This window comes from Lutra lutra, chromosome 6 (assembly GCF_902655055.1).
Source record: "Lutra lutra chromosome 6, mLutLut1.2, whole genome shotgun sequence".
Lineage (NCBI taxonomy): Eukaryota > Metazoa > Chordata > Mammalia > Carnivora > Mustelidae > Lutra > Lutra lutra.
The window spans coordinates 29,311,254-29,335,638 of NC_062283.1; the positions used below are offsets into that span (position 1 = coordinate 29,311,254).

General features: G+C 46.8%; 3 protein-coding genes and 1 long non-coding RNA gene across 6 annotated transcripts in view; all 4 read left to right on the forward strand.

Moving 5' to 3' along the window:
• LOC125101807 (DLA class I histocompatibility antigen, A9/A9 alpha chain-like) overlaps positions 1-24,385 on the forward strand; it is a 343,654-nt gene that overhangs the window by 176,040 nt on the left and 143,229 nt on the right. The gene's annotated exons all lie outside the window — the stretch shown is intronic.
• LOC125101803 (DLA class I histocompatibility antigen, A9/A9 alpha chain-like) overlaps positions 1-24,385 on the forward strand; it is a 249,173-nt gene that overhangs the window by 81,354 nt on the left and 143,434 nt on the right. For 2 of the 3 annotated variants that reach the window (XM_047732293.1, XM_047732291.1), the window contains exon 5: positions 17,678-17,729. In XM_047732293.1, the coding sequence (XP_047588249.1) occupies positions 17,678-17,729 (52 nt within the window). Of the gene's footprint in view, positions 1-17,677; positions 17,783-24,385 lie in introns of all 3 variants that reach the window. The other variant, XM_047732292.1, reaches the window with a different exon arrangement.
• LOC125102525 (DLA class I histocompatibility antigen, A9/A9 alpha chain-like) lies at positions 4,525-17,666 on the forward strand. The gene is given in 4 exon segments (XM_047733856.1): positions 4,525-4,637; positions 15,837-16,222; positions 16,418-16,693; positions 17,293-17,666. Coding segments are annotated over 4 exon segments (1,062 nt in total). The 3' UTR covers positions 17,580-17,666.
• Positions 18,272-18,975, forward strand: LOC125101828 (uncharacterized). The gene is made up of 2 exons (XR_007127933.1): positions 18,272-18,435; positions 18,564-18,975. It is a non-coding gene; the product is annotated as an uncharacterized LOC125101828 (long non-coding RNA).

Consider the following 24,385-nt stretch of genomic DNA (forward strand, 5'->3'; position numbering starts at 1 on the left):
GACTTACTCAAAAACAAGTCCCAGAAACCAGTCCCAGATAACAAAGCCCAAATACAAGGGTAGGTCAGGCCAGGTGGAGACATCCGATTAGTGGGGGGATGCATACTGTCTCCCTGGTTACCAAGGAGTATGGGCCCTGCCCTGTGGGGGCCTTTTGGGCACCAATTCTGGCCAAGGTGATAGGCTGGTTCACATATCTATTAGGGTACATTGTAATTCAATTGGTCACTTATGTATGACCTAACATGACTGTGCAGCTTTCTCTGTGTGTTACAATTTCATTGGCCACCTGTGCATGGCCAGGCCCAACCACATGGCCTTTGCCCTTAAAAGCTAGTCTGTGAAGCAGAGAGAGGTGGCCCTCTCTGTAAGAGGCACAGCCGAACCTTCAGTTTGATTCTTGATGCTTGGCATGAAATAAAGCTTTGTTTGACCTTCACTTTGTATCAGTCTTGCTCCTTTAATCACAGACCCATTATTGAGGGACCTAACATTTGGGGGCTCATCCGGGATAAAACAACGAGAACTGAGCCAGCACCAGAATTTCTGGGAAAAGCCTCTGGAGGTAAGATCTCCAGATTTTACTGTGTGAGATCCAATCTGTCTGTCTGGGTGCAGAGCTCCAAGGTATAGCCCACCAGGGAGAAGCTGGATGCTGCCATGCTCCCCAGGGCTGGAGAGGATACGGGGACGTCCCTTCCCTCCACTGGTAGATCAACAGGGGGTTCGAGTCCCCCTAGACAGTTGGGGTTCGAATCCCCCTAGGCGGTCACCTAGACAGTCAGGGGGTTTGAGTCCCCCTAGGCGGCCGGGGGTTCGAGTCCCCCCAGGTGGTCCGAAGATCAAAAAAAGTCCCCACCGGTGGCAGGTTCTGCATAAGAACCGCTGGGCCTGCGGTTGTCTTTGCCTTGTCTTTTTGTTGTCTGCTGTGCTCTTTGTTGTGTTTAAAGGAATGGGGCAAGCAGAGAGTAAAGGGACTCTGACTTTTAATGGCTATAACTGGAGCCAACTGTGGTTAGTCTAACTCAAGACAGAGACTTTAAGGAATATTCCCAAGCACGTATTGAAACTACCTTTGTTTTGGGGACATCCCTTGCCCTCTCTGGCCCTATGGGGACTGCATAGCCCCTCCCCCTTGCTGGCAGGAAAGGATGGCGTCTGCTCCTCTCTTGGAGCTGATGAGCCCTTGAACTGGGAACCCTTTTCTCTGCCTTCTGCTGGCACTTTTTTTCTGATCTTCACTGTTGGGAAACAAGAAGAGCACCCCCTGGACCTAACATCCCCCAACTCCGATCTTCCCACCCGGGTCTCAGGTAAACATTCAAAGTGGAGTGGGCCCAAGTGGAACGGAAATCAGTATTTGAAATAAGTTAAGTTTATTGGGTTAATCAGGATAAACATGTCTTTTGAGTTAACATCAGTAAATGTGAATCTTCAGAGTTTTTACTTAAGGTCAAATAAGCTCGTGTTATTTGTTAAAATCTGTTGAAATCTATGAGCAAAGAGATGACTAAACTGATGGTTAATTGTCAAAGTTTTAATGGGTAATTGTTCAAGTAGCTTTTAAAGTCTTTGGTAGAAGCTTTTGATCTTGAGGCAACCCACAGAATGGGAGAAGATATTTGCAAATGACAGTACAGACAAAAGGTTGATATCCAGGATCTATAAAGAACTCCTCAAACTCAACACACACAAAACAAAGAATCATATCCAAAAATGGGCAGAAGATATGAACAGACACTTCTCCAATGAAGACATACAAATGGCTATCAGACACATGAAAAAATGTTCATCATCACTAGCCATCAGGGAGATTCAAATTAAAACCACATTGAGATACCACCTTACACCAGTTAGAATGGCCGAAATTAGCAAGACAGGAAACAACGTGTGTTGGAGAGGATGTGGAGAAAGGGGAACCCTCCTACACTGTTGGTGGGAATGCAAGTTGGTGCAGCCACTTTGGAGTACAGTGTGGAGATTCCTCAAGAATTAAAAATAGAACTTCCCTATGACCCTGTAATTGCACTACTGGGTATTTACCCCAAAGATACAGATGTAGTGAAAAGAAGGGCCATCTGTACCCCAATGTTTATAGCAGCAATGGCCACAGTTGCCAAACTGTGGAAAGAACCAAGATGCCCTTCAACGGACGAATGGATAAGGAAGATGTGGTCCATATACACTATGGAGTATTATGCCTCCATCAGAAAGGATGAATACCCAACTTTTGTAGCAACATGGACAGGACTGGAAGATATTATGCTGAGTGAAAAAAGTCAAGCAGAGAGAGTCAATTATCATATGGTTTCACTTATTTGTAGAGCATAACAAATAACTTGGAGGACATGGGGAGATGGAGAGGAGAAGGCAGTTGAGGGAAATTGGAAGGGGAGGTGAACCATGAGAGACTATGGACTCTGAAAAACAATCTGAGGGTTTTGAAGGGGTGGGGAGTGGGAGGTTGGGGCAGCCAGGTGGTGGGTATCATGGAGGGCACGTATTGCATGGAGCACTGAGTGTGGTGTAAAAACAATGAATTCTGTTATGCTGAAAAGAAAGAAATAAACCAAAAAAATTTTTTTGAAAAAAATTTAAAAGGGGGGAAACTGCGATGACCAGAGAGAAAACTGACAGGATCCTTGGTGTCCTAAGGCCAGGTCAGAGACCAGCTCCACCCCCCCAGGGTTCAGCTCTGAAGAGCGGTCATAACAGCAGCTTGCAGACACTCAGCTGATCAATACAATGATCAAGGTGCATCCCATGTGACTGTATGGTGCTTGAATCCTATGAAACTGCTCTAAACACAGGTCCTCTTAGCATTGGCTGTGACCCTCTGGATCCCATTCTTTCTGTCTCTTTCTTTCTCATTCCCACCCCCAACTCAGGCTTCTGCATTCAGTCAAAGCTAGTCCCTTGGCAATCCCTGCAGGGGCTCAGGTCCTAGTGGGATCCCTGCAGGTTAAACACTTCTTAGAAAAGAACAATCTTCAAAAAAATAAAATGGATTCCAGATTCACTAAAACATAAAATGCACAATCCACTTTTAAAGGACACATGAGCAGGCATTCAAAGAAACAAATGTGTGACTCTAATGAGAAAGTCAACAGAACCGTATTCTCAGAGCACCCCAGATGTGGGATCAGCACTGCAGGCTCCCAGGCAGCTCCAGGAACTATGTTCAAAGAACTGAATAAATATGTATTGAAGGAATGTGAGAAAATCTTGCTATTAAATGGCAAACAGAATTGAAATCTGAAGAAAGAAGCAGAATGAACCAAGAAATATATATATTATATATTTATTTTATATATATATCTATATATAGTGAAGTTCAACAGGTAAAAGCATTGAATGCCTGGGAAGGCAGAATGAAGACTCAATGAGGTTGAATAGAAATAGAAATTAATTAAAAAAAAAAAACTACCCAATCCAAAAGACACGGAAGAAAGATTAAAGAGAAACTAAGAAAACCTCAGAAATCCACAGGAGAATTAAAAAAGACAAATAGAGTCCTAAAATGAGAAGGAGGAAAAAAGAGCAGCTAAATCAGGAAATCTTGTGTCAAAATTCCTTCAATTTGGTGCAAAACCCTTGAGCATACAGATCTGAGTCACTCGCCCCAGAAGAGCAGCAAGAGCACACACAGCAAGGCTCATCCGTGTCCCGTGAGGAGAATCAAGAAGACAATCTTCAGCGAGAGTTCACGACACCTTCCGCACAGGGCGTGGTGGTTTGAAAATGTTCACGGATTCACTGACTCTCCCATGAAGCAGTAGAACGAAATCTCCTCCTCTTGTGTGTGGACTGGGCTCAGTGACGCCCTTCTCATGGACAGAATAAGCGGGACGTGAGGCTGTGTGACATCAGAGATTAGGTCGCAAAGGGATGGTGGTGCTCTGCTCTCTCCTCCTCTCTCCCTCCCTCAGATCATGGGTTTGGGAGAAGCCAGGGGCCATGTGAGAAAGACCCTCACTGTGGAGAGCCCCATGCAGGGAGGAGCTGAGGCTTCCCCCTGAGAGCCAGCAAGGGACTGTTGCTCCTGCCAAAGCCACACATGGGAGCGGGAGTGCAGACCCTCCAGCCCCTGTCACGTCTCCATGTCACCGGGATTCTAGTCCCATCCTGAGTGCAACCTAACAAACAGGCTCGGCCGGAGTACGTGATCTCACGGGTCAGATCCTCAGGAATTTATTGCAATGATGATGTCACTTGGAGTTACTGAATCGTGTTACATTTGGTTACATCACAACAGAAACTCACAGACGCCAGAGCCTGGACCCGGGGTGCTGGCAGCACACACTGTGCACGAGGCAGGTGCTCTGGAGCGGGACCAGGGGTGCAGTCGGAAGGACTTTGAGGTCAGAGTTTAGGAGAAACAGATCAGCAGGACTGCTGGACATTTTCCAGGAAAGGGGCAGAGACCGTAGGAAAGGAAAAGAGGCCTCCAGAGCCCTACAGTTCTCCTGGGGACAAGCAGCTGAAGACTTAGTCACTGCAAATACAGCTCCGTGTCCCGGAAAGATGCGTCAGCACCTGCGCAGAAAGGCTAAGAAATACGCCGGACCAGGTGCTCTGTACACCATGTGTGCTTTTAGTACAGAGACACAGGTGGACCGTGACCTGACTGAACAGCGGTGCCAGGCAAACTGTCACATGATGAGGCTGAGTGGCTCTATTAACAGCAGAAGTAAAAGATTTGAGAATAGGATGCATTGTTGGAGATGAATAGATTCCCTTCGTGATTAATCTAACAGAATTAGCGATGTCACAAGTGCAGACAGAAAGGACACCAGCGGTGGCCCAGGGCTAGGGGTAAGGGGGAGAGGATCCAATGCAAGGTGTCAGCAGGAAACTCTAGAACCAGGGACCTGTTCTGTATACTCCTTGTTGGACTAGTTCCATGAGTCTAAACAATGGTTGACATTCATCTAACTGTACAACTAGGGCTGAGAAACTTCTCTCATGAAAACCATAGAAATAAGACAGAAGTAGGGAGGGAAATGTAAAGTAAAGGTAAATACAAAGTAGATAAGTAGAAATGAGATACATTTTAGATAAATATAGTATAGATAAATATAAGCTAGGAGAATTCACTGTGAGCTCTCCTGCTCCGAACTAATTTTAAGGGAAGTCCTGCAGACAAAGGGAAGTGACACTGGATGGTCTCATGTACAGAATAATGAACAAAAGAAATGGTACCCTGCTGTTTTTGTACATCTTCTTCTTAATTTCTTTAAAAGACACATGACCTCAAAACACTAAGTAGTTCATGATATTGTCTGGCTTATACTGTGTGTTGGTGACACGTGTGCCTATAGCAGCGCAGGGGGCTAAATGGAACTCTGTCTTGACGTGTTTCTTCTCTTACTGGATGGAGTTCATTGTTTCCATAAGTAGACTGTGAAAAGTTAAAGATGCAGGTCTCTTTCTTCTTTTTTTCTTCTTTTCTTCTTTGTTTTGAGAGAGAGCACACACAGTGGGAGGGAGGGGCAGAGGTAAAGAGAGAATCTTAAGCAAGCTTCTTACTCATCATGGAACCCAAAGCACTCAATCCTATGACCCCGAGATCATCTGAGCCAAAATCAGCAATCCGCTTAATCAGCTGAGCCACCCAGGCACCCCAAAGATTCAGATTTCAATTCCTACAACTTAAATAAAAATGAATGGAAATAAATATAGCTAAAGAGCAACCAGAAGACTCAGACCATAAACAAACAAACAAACAATTGCTTGAAACCAACAGAGGTACAAAAAGAGGCAAGAAAATGGAAAATAGAAGGGACAATTCAGAAGCAAATAAGAAAATGATAGATGCAAATCCAAACATACCAGGAAATCGTATTAAATAAAAAACAACGAAAATTCCAAGAAAAAAGTTTGGATTATCAGGCTGGTGAAGGTAGACCAACGCAATGCAGAATAGAAAACTTGAAATGAGAAACCAAAATAAGTCAGAAGTCAAAGGGTTAAAGAATATCCCATGGGAATAAAAAGCATAAGAAATTTAGAATGTTGCATTATTCTGAAGCAAAATAGGCTTCACACCAGGAGCATCACTAGAGACAAAGAAGGACTTTCTGTGAAGATAACAGGTCAGCATCACAGCAAGACCAAGGTAATGAATGGAGAAGAACCTAATTATAAATTTCTAGCAAATGTGACAAAATAGACAAATTATCATATTTAGAGACACATGCTCCTCTCTCATTAATGGAACAAGGAAGGATTAGAGGAATTAAACCATACCATGAGCCGAAATAGATCACAGAATGACCATAAAATAACTCTCCATAAATGGAAAGGCAGCAAGATTATAGACTATACTCTTTGACTGTAAATAAAAATCCATAACCTGAAGATCGCTGGAAAATCCCTAAACATGTGGAGATTCATAGCACACCTCAAGAGTACGTGTCATCATGGCTGAGAGAAGCGATCACGAGGACATCAGAATTTTCTTCACCTGAATGACCACGTACAGAAATGAGAATGTGGGATCTGCAGATGCAACAAGAGCAGAGGTTGTTATTTCCCAGTTTACAGGGGCAGGAAGCCAGGCCTGAGGGAGGCAGACAGCAGGTCCCTGTGTCCAAGGGGCAGCAAGGTGTAGAAGAGGGCACACGCTAAGTCCTGGGCTCCCCAGGCAGGGGAAGGGGGCCACCTATCAGGTTCCAAAAGGTTCCTCAGCCCTGTGAACACACGGGGGTGCTGCCGCGCTGCCATCCTGCACCCCCAGGGGGCGCACGGGACTGAGCTGAGTCAGGTCCAGAGGGCTAAAGGGCAGGCTAAGTGTCAAGAGGGGAGGAGGTACCTTCTGAGTAGCCTGGGGCCGGGTACAGGGGTGGGGCGGGGTTCCGCGGAGAGGAGCGCTTTGGAGCCCTGCCCCCTGTCTGAGTTGCCATCTGTCCTCCCCACAACCCTCTCTCCAGCCCCTGAATGACAAGCTAAGGAAAAATGAAAAGTGGATCCTTGTTCCTCCTGGACCCATTCTCTCTCTTACAGCTATTTTACAAAAGACACTCTTTTATCTTAGAATAGTTGGGGATTTACAGAGAAGTGACAATGTTAGTGCAGAGTCCCTGTGGACTCCACACTCAGTTGTTCTGTCGTTAACCCCAATCTCACCGTCGTGCATTTGTCACAGCTAATGACACAATATTCGCACATTACTACTGATCTTCACAAGGGATCTGCTTTCATGGTTTTTTTTTCTATCCCCAAATCCCATCCAAGTTACCTCTTGAGTCCCATCATGCCTTCATTGGGCTCCTCTGGCTGTGACCATGTCTCAGACTGTCCCTGTTTCTCATGATCCTGACATGTTTGAGGAGATGGTTCGGGTACTTTGTAGACTGTCTCTCATTGTGAATCAGGCTGACGTAGGCTGTGGGGTTTGGGAAGACCACACCTGGGCGGGTGGTTCTCCACACAACATAGCAAGAACATACAGTGATCACTTGCTCATCACGGATGAAATGCAACTTCACCCCCTGGCTCAGGTCGTCTAACCCAGATGCTCCCTGTGAAGTCCCTTCTTTTGCTTTGTCCCCTTCCATAACGTAGTTTTTGGAAGGAAGTCAGGATGTACAGCCCACCAGTAAGGGCTGTTCTGCTGGGATAATTTGCATGTAGGTTGTTGTGCAAACATGAGCTCTCAAATGACTTGGGTAAGTACCTTACAGGGGGATCAGCAGCTTGTGTGCTTAGTCTGTGTCTGACTTTATAAGAACCTGCTGACTGTCTCCCACAGCAACTGTCCTGTTCTGTCTTCCCGCCATTAGTGACTGAAGCTTTCTGTTACTCCCTGTCCTGGTCAGCAGGTGACACTATCAGTGTCTGGATTCCCACCATCTAACAGGTGTGTGATGGCAGATCACTGTTGTCACTTGCATTTCCCTGATGACACCTGCTGCTGAACATCTTTTCATGTGCTTATTACCCATGAGTGTATCTTCTTGAGTTGTCCAGATTTTGGCCCATTTTAAAATAATCATCCTTAATATTTTTATTGTGAAACCCACCAGTCTTTCAAATGAATTTAAAACTTTTTCAGTATTATTTAGTGAAAATTCTCATGTTGTCATATATCAACACTTACTACTCATCTTTCATATATCATGAGAAACACCATTATAATATGCTTAGAAAATCCTCAGACCTATTCTCTAATGAGTGTCCATCATAATTTAAGGGGTATTTTCTCCACTCAAAAAAAAAAAAATCTATGGTTACAACCTACAATCATTATGTAGCAAAGCAAATCCTACTCCCACAATTTACATAGCCTGTGAGAAAATAACTCATTGTTCCTAATCCCTGTGACAAGGCACTTCAAGCACCCTCATCAAACACCCGTGTGAACAGCGGTATGGCACATGAGTGAGATAACATGGGCTGAATAACTTTGACACAGCTTGACCGCGACTAAGGGAAACATAAAATCTATCAAAGCCTCAGCTAAATAATGTGTTAAGATTCACAAGAATGTGTTTCTCGTATTATATAGAAAAGAACAGGCCATATAATCTCTTAGAAAAAGGAAAACTGCATCAATATTTTCATACTGAAAAACAGCATGCTCCCTGGGTATGTATGACATCGGATATTTGGAAGGACCAGGAGTAAGTGCAGATGGTATTTCTGAACACGCATCCTTACTATATCCCCCAGGCCTAGCAGTCTGGACACTTTGCAGCACCATGGAAAAGGCATTAGACAATCACAAAGGTACGTTACTGCAAACTCACCTGCCACGAGACTCACTTAGTCCACGGTAAGAGACAGCAATGACACAGACAAGATCTTGTCAATTACTGATTGGATGCACCCAGCAAGAAAAATTGTTACGTTAATACATCTCATGTACATGAAGCACCAGTTTCCAGAAGACTATCAGACACCTCCTGCCTCTTGTTGCTCAGCCTGATAGTTCATTCCTCACCACTTTCAACGTAATACCCTAAAAGCCAAGGAAGATAAAAATAGAAGGGTGAGAGATCTGGTAAGAAAAATCCAGTTCCTTTCCTATCAAATGTATGTCTCTTAAGTTAAACACAGAGGAAGTAACAAACTTCAAAAGGTCCACTGAGTTCTCTGGAGCTTCCCATCCCAGCAGAACAACTTTTTTTTTTTTCTTCCAAGATGTACATTTATTAAAACTTGAGACTAGACTTATCATATCATGAACTTTCTCTGATTATACTATTCTCTTTTTTTTTAATTTTTAATTTTTTCAGCATAACAGTATTCATTGTTTTTGCACCACACCCAGTGCTCCATGCAATCCGTGCCCTCTCCAATACCCACCACCTGGATCCCTCAACCTCCCACCCCCAGCCCCTTCAAAACCCTCAGATTGTTTTTCAGAGTCCATAGTCTCTCATGGTTCACCTCCCCTTCCAATTTCCCTCAACTCCCTTTTCCTCTCCAGCAGAACAACTTTTGCCTCTACTAGAGGATTAACGCCGGGGTGAGGGGCCAAAGCCAGGCCTCAGGGCCCTGTCAGAGAAGGCCAGGCCAGCCTCGCTGCAGGAAGGCCACACTTCACATTCCTACTGCGCCTCTCCACATACTCCCCATGGATGATGCAAAGAGTATGAGTGTGAACACGACTCAGGGAGCCCATCCAACCCCACTAAAAGCCACCGAAAGAGACGCCACTGTGAGGTAACTTCATATACAGAAACGAACACATTTGCCTCTTTACCAGTGGCAGTTATGATTAGCATGCCCTTCTTAGGCACAAAAGGAATAATGGTGTATCAGGGTTTATGCACAGTTCAAAATCAATTATAAATATTTGACCATTTCATTTTAAAATTATAGATTAACCGTGACTCCCCAAAGAAGATCGATTTCTTCATAAAGCTTTATAAAGTATAGTTTATAAAGCTGGAATGACAGTTAATTCAACTACAAAAACGCATACACAAAAGCCCTACTTTTTCCTTCCCAACTTGCTTGGTTCATACAGTTGATTCTACCACGCAAGTGTACTATCATCCTAGCACAGAGTAAAATACTGATAAAATGCCTCGGTTAGCAAACTGACGGCCGCTCCTTGACGACTGCATTGACTGCGGCATTTAGGGAGAGCTGAGAAGCACCACTCTGAGGCACAGTTTCCTTCTTCCTGTTTTGCGTCCCACAGTAATTATTAAAGGAAGGAATCTGGTCTGTAAAAGACTGCGTCATCCACTCCCGTTTTGGAATGTCCCCGAAAGTTGATTCTCTGCTGTCAGTTAGTCCTGCGGAAGGGAAGCTGCCAGGGCCTCTGTCGCACAGATTTTCGCAAAAGCACCATCATAGACTGCTTCATAACCCGGGTCATATTTTTCTTCCTTAACAGCCATCCTCTCTGCATCCTCTTGGGCTAGATTCACTGCCTGAACATCAGTGTTTCATTCAGTGCCTTCCAGCTGATCTCTCACGTCTTTCAGTGTCATGTGCTTTGTGCTGGGCTCCAGGAAACTGAGCCCATCTCACACTGGATGACGGCATGACACAGCACGGACTTTCCGTGTCTGGGATCTTCTGCGGCTGAAGTCCTAATTCTAAGTTTTAACCTTAACTCCAAAAACTTCTTTACTAAAAATTTCATAAACACATTTTCCACTAGTGACTGCTATTTGTGGCTGATATCGCTGGGATTTCTGCACTAGAATACGTCCTCCTTCACACAATTCTTTACTGGAAAGAGCATTGCTGCCTGGTGTCCTCCCCACCACAGGAGGAAATCCAACATCATATTTCCCTGGTAAAGCGGGATCATCAAGGATTCAGCGGCTCCTCACTCCAGCCGGACAGAAGCAGACACTTCCAAAAACGGTTTCCAGCTCCAGGGTAATGATGCCCTTTGTAAACTGCCACTAGTCCTGGGTTTGTGCCCATAATCACAATGTTCAGATTGAACGTCACAATGTCCGGGAGGGCTTGGTTGGAAGTTCAGCTTCTGCAACACCAATAAGATGGTCTACCTTTTTTTCCCCCCACTTTAAATGTGTCTATAATTTTTTCTTCCTTTTTTTTTTTTTTTTTTTTTTTTTTATGTTGCGGACTTCCCAGATTTTTGGCCTCATCAGGCTTCTGGGGTTCTACTGTTTTTTTTTGTTCTGTTGCCCCGGGTTATCTTTTCCTTACTTTTGGGGTCTCTTGTGCAGGTTCTGAGCAGGAGTGGGGTGTGGAACTTCTGCTGCATTTGCTGTTCCTTCCCCGCGGCCCTATCAGGAGCTCCAGCCATCATTCGTGGACACCGGAATGTATCAACAGCTTGAGCGGCTGAAGGGAAGAGCTGTGCGCGTTCTCTGCTTCCATTCCCCGCCGCCGCTCCAGGGACGGCTGCTCCTGCCCCGCCCGCGAGCTCTGGTCTCCAGGATGGTGCAGGGAACCGCCGGCTGGACGACAATAACCAGAGCCCAGAGTTGGACACAGATGTTGGCAGAACTCCGCTAGGGAGTGACGCTCAAGCTCCTCCCCCGAGGTTCTAGGGCCCCTCCTTCCTGCGAGCCGAGACCCCCATTTTTTTTTTAAAGATTTTATTTATTTATTTGTCAGAGAGAGAAAGGGAGAGAGAGCGAGCACAGGCAGACAGAGTGGCAGGCAGAGGCAGAGGGAGAAGCAGGCTCCCTGCTGAGCAAGGAGCCCAATGTGGGACTCGCTGGGATCATGACGTGAGCCGAAGGCAGCTGCTTAACCAACTGAGCCACACAGGCGTCCCGAGACCCCCATTTTTGCTCACTTTTTAAACAAGTGCTTTTCTTTTCTTTTCTTTTCTTTTTTAAGATTTTATTTATTTATTTGAGAGAGAGGCAGTGAGAGAGAGCATGAGCGAGGAGAAGGTCAGAGGGAGAAGCAGACTCCCTGTGGAGCTGGGAGCCCGATGCGGGACTTGATCCAGACACTCCGGGATCATGACCTTAGCCGAAAGCAGTCGTCCAACCAACTGAGCCACCCAGGCGTCCCAAACAAGTGCTTTTCTTATTGGTCCCCTTTTTAAGGGTTTTATGAGTGGTCTACAGCAAGTCCTTCATCAGATATGTGATTTGCAAATATTTTCTCCCAGGCTGTGGCCTGAGCTTGTTTCCTGATATAACAGTGCACATCAGGACACAGGTGTATTTTTCTGGTAAGAGACATGACAAATGGCTGACTGTGCTGGGTTAGGGGTAAAGAACTTGGGTGAGGGGTGGATGAGGGGTTACCATGTGACTTCTTTTACTTTTGTGTTTCTGTGAGTATCTCTGGAATTCTCTTGTACACACGTGAATAAAGTTTTCAAAAATACATTTCTTTAAAATCCCTAATACCTGACAGATCATCCTGAGACCATGACTGAAGACTCAGGTTCTGATCTTCTACTTTGGGACCAATCATCTTTTCACTGAACTATTTTGCCTTTGAACTTCTATTTGTGAAACAGGTGGGTTACATCGTATGGGCAAATCCTCCCACTGAAATAGCTCAAAATGCCGTATAACTTAGAAAAGCTTGAAAGCATAAAACTGGCATGCTACTATTAAATGAAACAATGAACACACTCTAAAAAGAAGGGAAAGGTCCTGCCTGGCCCCCCCACAGAGCAGGGTCCTAAGACATGGAGCAAAGTCTCTATGAGTCCCCTGCCCAGAGCGCAGAGGCAGACCCAGCCCTTCCAGCTCTGTCCTGAGAGGCTGACTTTCCTACTATCTCCTTCCCTTTGGAAGTGTAAATAAAGCCTTTACATTCTGGTTTTGATGTGTATGTACAATGTACAATATATATGATGTCACCTATACTCAGTGCGGAAAAATTATAAAATGGGAAAAGTGATAAAAGACAAAGTAAACAGAATATGATTCTCTCACCTGAGCCGTTCTGTTGCATTTGCTTCTGTTCTCTTATCTATCCTCCTGCTGCTGGAAGTCTCTCTCTCTCTCTAAGGTGAAGAGCACAGAGCTCAGGGGCCCCAGCCCTGCTCTCTCCAGATGCCATTTCCCCAGTCAGCTCCCTGTCACCCTCCTGAGAGGGCTGCCTCTTACTTCCTCCTCCACTCCCTCCCTGCTCCCCTCTCTGAGGTGATGAGCTCATTTTTTCCTTACTCATAAAAGAAGGACTCACAGAATACTGCACACTCCCTCTATCCCTATCCCAGGTCTGCACCTGTGTCCTCAGCTTCTAAGCAGTGATGGGGAAGGGGCCCTCCTGTCTCAGGCTGTTCCTCCATGTGGCCACACCTGGCCCCTCACTCGCTTGCATCATGTACTTCCCCCTCCCTCCTGGCTCAGCCATTCCTGCTACAAACATGCAGGGATGACTCCCATGCAGCCACGTAAAGCAAAACTAAATCAACCAAAGTAAAATCATCCCAAAGAAACAACACTTGATCCCATGACTCCTCCAACTCCTGCCCCATCTCTATGGCCTCCTGCAGAACTCGTCCTGACCCATCATCTCACCCCCGATGTTGTCTTTGTAGCAAATGGATAGACACAGAGTTTTAAAAGTCAAATCCTTCTGCAATATTTGATATCAGGGGAGATGTCCCCAAGCTTCCATGTCCCCATTTCCTGTATCTCAGAGACCACCTACATTAGTTCTTCTGGCTGATTCTCTGATTATTGCTTCTGTGCCTCTAGGTTCCCTGCTTCTCAGACTCCTTCTCTGGTCTTCCAGTTTATGCAGCAACTTCACTGAACTGGTTCCTCTTTCGCACTCTCCCATCTGCCCCCAAATAATTATTTGATGATTTTGATGAGCTCAATGTGCAGTACTTGCATTATTATGACACATTAGTCACAACTGAATATTTTGTAGACTATGATTGTGCCCTTTCCTGAATTGACTTTATTTTCCCCGGAGTAAATAAATATCTTATCACTTCATTTATTTTTTTCTGTTGTGCTCCTTTAAATCCTTCCCCAGATCCCCCTGGGTAAACATTCATGAACATATTCAAGCCCACCCAATCTTCTCCCGTCTTCATGTGTGTGCAGTTGCCTGGCCTGCAGCTCTCAGTCGTGCCCCATGGGAACAGGATGCCGTGCCCCTGGGGCAGGGCTGACATCCAGAACCCCTGCAGCTCCTCCTGGGGGCCCTTGACCTCTCTCCTTCTGGCTCCTTATGGATGGGAATCCCATGTGCTCCCCTTGTTGGTTTTCTCCATCATTTGTCCCACCCCGTCTACTGGTGTCCTGCGGAAGGTGTCACTGAAAGTAGAACAGAAACTCTCACATCTGAGGAGATTTTAGGCTGCCCTCGCCCTGAGGCACCGGTGATGTGACAGAGATCTGTGCCAGACAGAGTTGTCCTCGGGATTTCGGGGCCTTGCGTCATGTCTTCCAGTCCCCAGGCCTGTGTTGTTGCTTCTAGGAGTCTTCAGGGTGTCTGCCCTCCCACCCTTTCTGACATTTCACTGTGACGTGTCCTGGTGTGGGTCTCCTCTCCTCTGCTCTAGGTGAGAATTTGGGTGGGTCTCTCAACATGTGTGCTTATCCCTGTGAACTCAGAGAAATCTTCCTGAAATTGTTTTCCATTGTGTCCTATTCACTCTCCTTTTTAAAACAATTATTTTTAACTTTTTGGAATCACTTGATTAAGAGACAAACAGGTCTTCTCTCCTGTTGCTGTCACCCTCCTGATTGTACGACTTTGGGGAAGGACAACTATAATCATCCAATGTATCCACTCAATTATTCGTTTCTGTTGTCATATTGTTAGTTTCCCAGAGCTCTATCCTGTTCTATGATCGTACAGCACTGTGTGGAGTTGTTTTTTTGTTTCATATCCATATGCCTGTTGCATCCTGTAGATGTGACTGATCCTAGTGGTAGGGGCCTTGCTAGGTCTCCTGATTTCTGCTTTCATGATATCGTGACATTTCTTCACACAACACTCATCTCCGGAGCGAATTACGTTTTCCGCTGTCATTTCTGCTTCATGCTCATCTTCCAAATGACACTGCCTGTGTCCTATCACCGGAGTGTCACCCTTGCTCTGCACTATAGCTCCAGATATAGCTCCAGAGGCCAGGTGATCCTGAGTCCCTGGAGGCTCCAAATGTCCACTGGAGGATGGACTTTAGTGTGATTTGAGCAGGTGAGTTACATTGATCCTTAATGTCCTCCTGGGCTCTGAGCCCAACAGCATGCCATCACAGAACATTCTGGAACATTGCAACAGCTCACTTGCATGGAGTGCACATCATATCCAACCCCTGATGGACAGGGGACAATGAACAAGTCAACAAGGTCTCTGGGAGCAAACCTTCTGGGCTGAACCCTGACTCCACCACCTCCTTGTCTCTGAGTCTCCCTTTCCCTCTCTGTACAAAGGGATTCCCTAGGTGGTGCCTCCTGGGTTTGCTTTCATGGTGAACTTGACCCTCTGTGCAAATCACATGGTGAAAATCCCTTAAACATGTTAATTGTTCCATTCTTTTTTTTTTTTTAAGATTTTATTTATTTATTTGACAGACAGAGATCACAAGGAGGCAGAGAGGCAGGCAGAGAAAGAGAGGAAGGGAAGCAGGCTCCCCGCTGAGCAGAGAGCCCGATGCAGGGTTCGATCCCAGGACCCTGAGACCATGACCTGAGCCGAAGGCAGAGGCTTAAACCACTGAGCCACCCAGGCGCCCCAATTGTTCCATTCTTTATACTTACCTTCATCATATTGATTAGTGCTTAGATAAGCTCTACGGAAGCTCTTGGAATTCCAAGTCAAAGGGCCTCTGCAGGTCGGGAGCGAGGGGATCACCCGGCGGGTACGGGGACGCAGGACCCTCGAGGAAGTCGCCTCTCCACTGCCCCCGGTCCCGCCCCGGCCTGTGCCTGTGCTCCCCCGTCGCTCCCCGCCTGCAGCCCTGCTCTCCCCCACTCGGTGTCCCTCCCCTTGCCCTCCCCGCCGCCTTCATCTGGTCCCCGGGCCCCGCGCCGGGAGGAGGGTCGGGCGGGGTCTCAGCCCCCCGCGCCCGCAGGCTCCCACTCCCTGAGGTATTTCGACTCCGCGGTGTCGCGGTCGGTCCGCGGGGAGCCCCGCTTCATCTCCGTGGGCTACGTGGACCACACGCAGTTCGTGCGGTTCGACAGCGACTCCGCCAGTCGGAGGGCTGAGCCGCGGGCGCCGTGGATGGAGCAGATGGAGCAGATTTATTGGGACCAGCAGACTCAGATCTTCAAGGACAGCGCTCAGGCTTTCCGATGGAACCTGAACACCCTGCGGGGCTACTACAACCAGAGCGAGGCCGGTGAGCGACAGGGCCCAGGTCCACGTCAAGGCCCCCATTTTCCGATATCCCGGTCTCAGCATCACCCCGAGTCTGAGGGACCCTCCCCCACCCCCGCCGCCGTCCCCCATCCTTAAGCCGGAAGAATCCGCGGGAACATTTAGGCGGTTTTACTTTCTGTTTGGACTTAACCCCCTGCCTGTCGGGCTGGGCCAGGGTCTCATACCATCCAGAGCATGTACGGCTGTGACGTGGGGCCCGACGGGCGCCTCCTCCGCGGGTACCGTCAATACTCCTACGAAGGCGCGGATTACCTCGCCCTGAACGAGGACCTGCGCTCCTGAACCGAGGCGGACACGGCGGCGCAGATCTCCCGGCGCAAGTGGGAGGCGGCCGGTGAGGCAGAGCGCTGGAGGAACTACCTGGAGGGCACGTGCGTGGAGTTGCTCTGCAGGTACCTGGAGAATGGGAAGGAGACGCTGCTGCGCGCAGGTACCAGGGGCCGCGGGGTTCCCTGATCTTCCCTCCGCTGGGGCTGGCTTCCCACCAGGAAGGGAAAATGGACTCAGTGGCAGAAACCGCCCTCCCACCGGTGGGGAGAGGGAGGTCCGCCTGGGTGTTCATGTTCCTACTAGAGAGTGACTCAGCCAGAGGGCGGCTTTTCTCTAAAGGACAATGGAGGAATCCAGTCTTTCCCAGGAGAAGGTGGAGACCATCCCTGCAATAACCCATCAGCGGTTCCCTTTGACCCTAGCAGCCACCCTGGGAACCATGGCTTAACCTCTCAAGGCCTTTTTCTCCAATACGAACATCTTTGGAGGTCTGACTGGGTGTTTTGAGTCATTCAACTCCCATCACAGTCAGGACCATTAGTGTGCTCTCCCCCTTAAACCTACAGCCTCCTATCCTGGACTCTCTCCCTGAGTCTAGAACTTTCCAGGATTAGAAGAGCCCAAGGGCTGGGTTGGTGATGGGTTTGTGCCTCTTCTATCAGAACCAATACCCAGTCCATCTCAGGATGGTCACATGAATGCCATTTCAGTGGCCTATAAAGGTAAACCCAAGTGTGGATTTCTGATTCTCTTCCTCAGAACCCCCCAGTACACACGTGACCCGCCACCCCACCTCTGAAGGTAATGTCACCCTGAGGTGTTGGGCTCTGGGCTTCTACCCTGCGGAGATCACCCTGACCTGGCAGCGAGATGAAGACCAGGATGCGAAGTGTGTGGAGACCAGGCCTGCAGGAGATGGAAACTTCCAGAAGTGGTCGGCTGTGGCGGTGCCTTCTGGACAGGAGCAGAGATACACATGCCATGTGCAGCATGAGGGGCTGCCCAAGACTGTCACCTTGAGATGGGGTAAGGAGGGTTTTGGGTAGAGCCTCTTCTCAGGGAAAGCAAAAGGCCTTCTGGAGAACTTCAGCAGGGCCAGGACACTTACCAGAGCTCTGGACCCTCACCTTCTCTCCATTTCCAGACCCACCTCCTCGCACCATCCCCATCACGTGGATCATTGCTGGTCTGGTTCTCCTAGTGGTCACTGCAGTGATTGGAGCTGTGATCTGGTGGAAGAAGTGCTCAGGTAAGGAATGGAGTAGGCAGATCTGAGGTTTCTTGTTCTGCTGAGGGATTTCCTCGGTAGCAGACTGTCCTGCCTTGTTACTGGGAAGTACCATCCTCACAAATGGACTTGCCTGCTCTGGACCTGATCATGAACACTCACTCTGTAGCAAATGCTTGTGAAAATGAAGGACACATTTTCATGTTGTTAATTCTGGTGATGGGGACCTCATGCCCAGCAATCACAGGACGGAGAGGGAAGTCCCTGCTGAGGACAGAACGCCAGCAAGTCAGGTGACCCAGTGACTCCTCACCTCATTTATCATGTTTTCTGTCGTGTCCTGGGTGTTCAGTTACAATTCTGGAAACTTCATTTACAACCAGGACTGGGAGCTTCCTCTAGGATCTCATGACCCAGCCCTGTCCCAGGCCTCTGACATGATATTTTTTTCCCCAAAGGAGAAAAAGGACTAGGCTACTCTCATGCTGCACATAAGTATGGAGGGGTGATCCCTGAGCCCCTGGGATACTGTAGACAGGACCCCATGGGGAGGTCATCACCCCGTAGTGCCTCCTTTAGTCTCTTCTCCTGTGGGCTCTGACCACGTCCTGTTTGTTCTCCCCTAGGCAATAACAATGCCCAGGGATCTGATGTGTCTCTCACAGCTGCTAACGGTGAGACCCTGGAGATCCTGACATGGGGAAGGGTTGAGGCATTAGGGACACTTTGCGCATGAGGGGAGCTTCTGAGATGTCCCCACTTATGGGACTGACCTCAATTTGTACATTATTTTTTTTCACAGTGTGAGACCAGCTGCCTTGTAGGGACTAAGAGGTGGAAGATTTCTTCACACCCCCACTTGGTGACATCAGCAACCCCTAACTTCTCTTTGTGCAGATATCAGAACGTGTCTGTGTTCTTTTGAGCATATATGAGGACATGAGTAGATTTGCCCACCAGACCCCTCCCTATTCTGATTTTATTCTCCTTTCTGATGTGCTTTCTTGTTCCAGCAGAGGCAGGGCTGGACCATCTCCATCCCTGTCTTAATTTCATGTTGGGCTGAGTACAAATGACTTATTTCTGTATTGAAAATGAGAACCCAGACATGAGTTGTGTTTCCTAATTCTTCCATATGGGGTAATAAAAGAGGAGATTTGTAAAATTAAGACAGCAAATAAATGGAAGCGCTGAGAGCCTTCTAGAATCCATGCGTTTACTGTGCTGAGTCTGTTGTGGGTGGGGGCAGAAGGCTGTGAGGAGACAAGCGGGGATGGAGCCTGTGCCAGTGTGTGCTCAGTGCATCATGGGGGTGTCGTGCTCACCCCTCAGCTGGGTCATCTCTCTGCTCTGTGTCCTTGGCCCTTGTGTGGAAGCTTGTCTCACTAGGAGCTGTGATCACAGGGACTTGGATATCACCTGTCACCAGGACCTTGTGCAGCAAGAGCTTCCTGTGATTGGGTCAGGCTCCCCTCGGGCCTGGGTTGGGTCATAGCCTCCATTCCAGGGTGGGCTTTTTTCATTGTTTCTCTATAGCATCAGGCCGGCTCTTGCTCTTGTGTACCAGTTCTTGTCCCATTCTCCTTGGGTCACCCTGTCAGTTATAGCAGCAGGTGTCCTTTGGGCTGTGTTCCCACAGGCCTAGGTTGTCCCCTGCACACAGGCGTCTCTGTGGTAAGGAGAGATGAACTTTCAGATTCATCCATCTCTTCCCCTCACTCTAGACCTGTTTTCTAGATTATTCTTAGGATTCTGGAGATAGAGGAGGAATCTGAAAGTTTCTCAGCCTTAATAAACATCAGTTAGTTTCTCTCTTCAGCTGCTCTGCCCTCTCTCCCCTACCCTAGTTCAATGATCCTAGCGCTGGCTTGGATCCAAGTTCATGGATCTATAAACCAGAGTCTAATGTAGATCTCTTTGTGGTTGGAGAAAGGACTCAAAAAGCCTGAGTACAGTGTTTCAAGAGAGAGAACTCTGTGTGCTGTGCTGTGCAGGAGAGATGGTGTGGGGGGAGGGGCTGAGCAGAGAGAGGGAGGGGAGGGCAACCCTGTGAGGGGAGAGAGGCAGCACTGATGGTGAGGTGGGAGCATGTAGGGTGGGAGCTGCCTCGGAACAGCTGTGCCAGAGACTCATCTAGAAGAAGGAGTCCTCTATCTGCTCGTTCATTCAACTGATAACTGTCATGTGCCTCACACAGGACATGCTATGTTTACATCTGAGACAAATCAGTGAGACTAAGAAGAGGGAAAATGTGCTGGTCTTGTGGAGAGTATTTCTAGTGTAAGGGGCAGACTATACTTGACCCTCTGACAATGTGGGGATGGGGCAGTGACCCCCTCGTGCAGTCAGAAATCCAAGTATAGCTTTTGACTCCCTCAAAACATAAGAACTAATAGCCTACTGTTGCTGGAAGCCTCACTGATAATGTGAAGAGTCACTTAACACACGTTTATGTCACATGTAGAAAACTGTCTTCTAACAATGAATGAAGCTGCAAAAATTAGTCGGAAACCACAAAGATGAGGAAATGCATGGACAGGACTTACTGTAAAAAGTCCGCACACAGGTGCACACGCACCATGCAAACCAGTGTCATTTGGAGGTGAACTGTGTATTGTGTAAGTGCAGTAATAAGGAAAGTGTTTAAGTTGGAAGTTGGCAGGAGCTGTGAGGAAGGAGACCCAGTTAGCACCTGAGCTGAGACAGGGACGATGGCTCCTTTACTCCATTACAGATGGACTTTGCTGCATTTCCTAACAGATAGACTTTGCAGCATTTCCTAACCACCTAATCTGGGCGGTGAGTAGGAGGAATCATGAGGGCATCCAGTATTTCAGACTGCAAGTAGAAATGTGCAGTGCCTTCCTTGGATATGGGGAAGATTCTGGAAGCAGGACACTGGGGGAAGCAGCATCACAGGCAACCAGTTTGGGCATGTGGAATCTGAGATGTCCACTAGAAATGCAGTGATGTTGGCAGTTGGATACAGAGTGCAGGGGAGGAGAAATATCCGGATTGGAGAAATAAATTTGGGAGGTGACAGCATATACATGATGATTAGAGCCTTCAGCAGAGATGAGGTCACCATGGGTCAAAGGCCATAGAAGAGAAAGGAACAGGACCAAACCCTGGACTCCTCGGGGCTAAGCAGGCTGATCAGAGCGCACACCCAGAGTGCACTGCACAGTCTGGTTCTGCATCTAGAAGGCACAGAGACCAGGGAGGCCACGGCTTCAGTGTTCACAGGAATTTCCTAGACTATGAAGATTTAGACAGTCTGGGGTAGAGTGTGAGATGCTGGGTTGATAACAAGGTTGGTGCTGCTGCTGCTGGTCTTCAGATCCCACACTGAGTAGCAAGCACAGGAAGCAGGATCCCCACATGGCTGTGCATCAGCCTCTCCTGTAGGGCTTATCGCCTAAGTGATTCCTGGACCCACGCCCAACATTCTAAGATGGTGGGACTGGGGAGAGGCCTGAGTATTTGATACCAAAGCCACAGGCAATCCTGTCACTCCACCAGATAGAGAACACTGAAGTCATTGATGAGAGCCCTCATTGTGAGACACATTTAAATGGTTTTTGCGGGACATCTGGGTGTCCCACTCTTGGTTTCACTCAGGTCATGACCTTGGGGTCATGAGAACTAGCCCATGTTGGGCGCTGCACCCAGTACAAAGTCTGTTTGAAACGTCTTCTCTCTCCCTCTACCCCTCCCTGCCTCTCTCGCGCATGCTCTCTCTCTCACTCTCTCTCTCTCTTTCTGTATCAAATAAATAAGTAAAATCTTCAGATGTCTTTTTGTAGGGAGAAAAATGCAAGACATGCTGGGAGATGCATTTTTTTCTCTCCTGTGGGGCACAGTCAGGTGGCAGACTGAGGAAGTTTTCATCTCAACATAAAAGGTCTGAGTTACCGAGAGTGTAGATCTTAAATGTCTGCATCACACAAAAGGAAATGGTAACTATGTGACATGATGCACATGTTAGCTAATGTTATGGATGTAATCACTGTGCAATACAGAAATGTATCGATCATCAGGTTGTACCCTAAACTCACGCAATGGTGTATGTCAATCATATCTCTATAAAATTGGTAAAAGATGTCTGAATTCTTGCTCTTGGAAACTCTTCCCTATGTGGGTTTTTGACTCCTCATGATACATACATACAGTTACAGAGAGACTTAGGGAAGAGAGAGAATATATCGGACCTTTTTTATTTCCAGGAAAGCCACAATATAGGCTTGAGACTACAGAAGCAGAATCCACACTGGATCCTAGATGGGGGCCCACAGACAGCCAGTGCCTGCTGCTGGGTATCGACACCACTCACTCCCCTGAGGGAGGACACTGGACCTGGCAGCTGGGACTGCTTTGCTGCTGCCCCTGACAGCTGCATGACATGACTGTGACACTGCTCTGACCCCCTGTGCCTAAAGCATGGATCCTCTCTCAGTGTGCCTGTCACATGTCCAGAGTCAGAGTCTGGCAGGTGGTCATGTGATTGTTGAAGCTTCATGTCATGTCCAAGTGCTGGACTGTTTGACAAAGTGGGTTCTCCTCTCTGTGGATGGAGCTGTCTGTGTCCCCAAGATTATTGATGTGTGGCATTCCTGCACATGGCAAGAGAGGTACAAGTTCTGGGAATAGACATTGGGAGCCAAGAATGGAAAAGAATGACAAATTTCCATATTTGGAGCCATGATCTGAGACTGGAACTTGATCTGGACACTGTAGGCACTCAAGTCTGCTTGGATGAGGAGTGACTCATAAGTGGCATCTTTCAACTTGTTTCCTTAATGGTTGTTATGGCCTAGGTTTGTCCACTCCAGTCCCTACTCACAGATGAGTGGAGTAGCATTGTTGATTGCTCAACACATCTTCTCCATCCTTTGTCTCTTCCTGGGATTAAAAACCCAGATCTGTGTCACCTCAGATGATCCTCATATACACACTGACATTTGATGTTTCTTTCTATTCGTACATATTTCTGGGGAGAGTATCCATAATTTCATCAGGTTTATGTGGCCTCCACAAAAGTCTGAAAACCATTCCTCTGTAGACACTGCCTATTTCATCTCTGGTCCATGAACAGCTAATGATCACAGTGTTTCAGCAGGTCCAATGATGTGATATTCATCCTCATTTTTGTTTGGAAATAACCAGTCTCAGACAGGAGAAGGGAGAGCTTTCTGGCTTATACTCACTTCCAACTTCTGTGTGTACTTTCTGTGGCCTGAGTAACAGTTCCCAAACCAGGGCTGGCTTATAGGACACACAGATCATCATTGGTTTAGGTGACTTACACTTTAGCACTGACTCGAATGCCTAAAACAGAGCAGAAATGAAAAACATTTATTGAGGATTCCATTTCCATCTACACGGTAGACTAAGGTTTAAGGCTGCCCCCTCTCCACGTGAGGTGATGAGCACTGGTGCTATCACCAGTTGTATATCTACATATGAAACTAATGATGTACTCTGTTGGCTAATTGAATTAAAATAAAACAAATTTTTTAAGAAAAAAGGCTGCCTCTTCTCCTAAAAATGAAAATGATAGAAAAAACATAAAATCACCCAAAAGTACAAAACGATCAAGAGAAAAATCAATTAGTCCAAAATTTAAATATGAGCCCTAAGCCAGAGAGAATACTTGTTCTGATCCGTAGAATATTTTTCAAATCCAGAAAGTCTTAGCTTGGCTTCTTGGGCTCAGGAGCTTTACAGAGAGGAGATAAAACCCAGAGCAGCTTCATGTGAGGAGCAGGAGAAACATCCCCTCCCTGAAAATCTGGGAATCTAAGATTTACATCCTTGGAACAGAGTGACACAAATCAAATCTGTTCTATCTTCAAGTGCAAGAACATTCTAAAGAAATTTGCCTTTGATTCGGGAAGAAGTGAGCAAACAGCTATTTCAAAAATTTGCAGACACAGACTAAGCCGTCTGTGATTTGTAGTCCAAATTTGCTTTCCCATTGGCCATTGGTCCAAAATAGCTTCAGATCATTAGCTTAGTTTATAATTGTCCTGGATTGGTTATACCCCAAAATTTAAAGAAACAAATTTCTCTAGAGAAATCTCTATTTAACCTATGTGTCAAAAAACTTACACAGAAAGTTGCACAGAGGAAAAAGGCATCTCATAGAAAGAAATTAAAGTTAAAATGAAAAAAAAAAAAAAACCGTGGTTAAGTAACCTTAGAAAAAATGAGTAGTAAAAAGCTCATGAAACATCAATATTGGAACCATAAGATGCAATATAACAGGACCAGGATATGATACAAATATATAAACATATGTTATTTGAATATATATTATGGGTATGATAAAAAGAAAAAAATCACAAAATTTAAAATGTGGAAAAGATGGCAAAAGCAAAAGCACCTCTTAAGAAAATAACTACAAAATAAAGTGATTAATGATTAAAAATGAAAATATTACAGTTTATTCACTGAATAAGAAGTTATCAGTAAAAGAAGAATGAGTGGAGGGGCACCTGGGTGGCTCAGCTGGTTAAGTGTCAGCCTTCTGCTCAGGTCATGACCCCAGGGTCGTGGGTCAAGCCCAGCTTCTGGCTCCCTGTTCAGCGGGAAGCCTTGCTTCTCTTTCTGCCATTGCTCTGC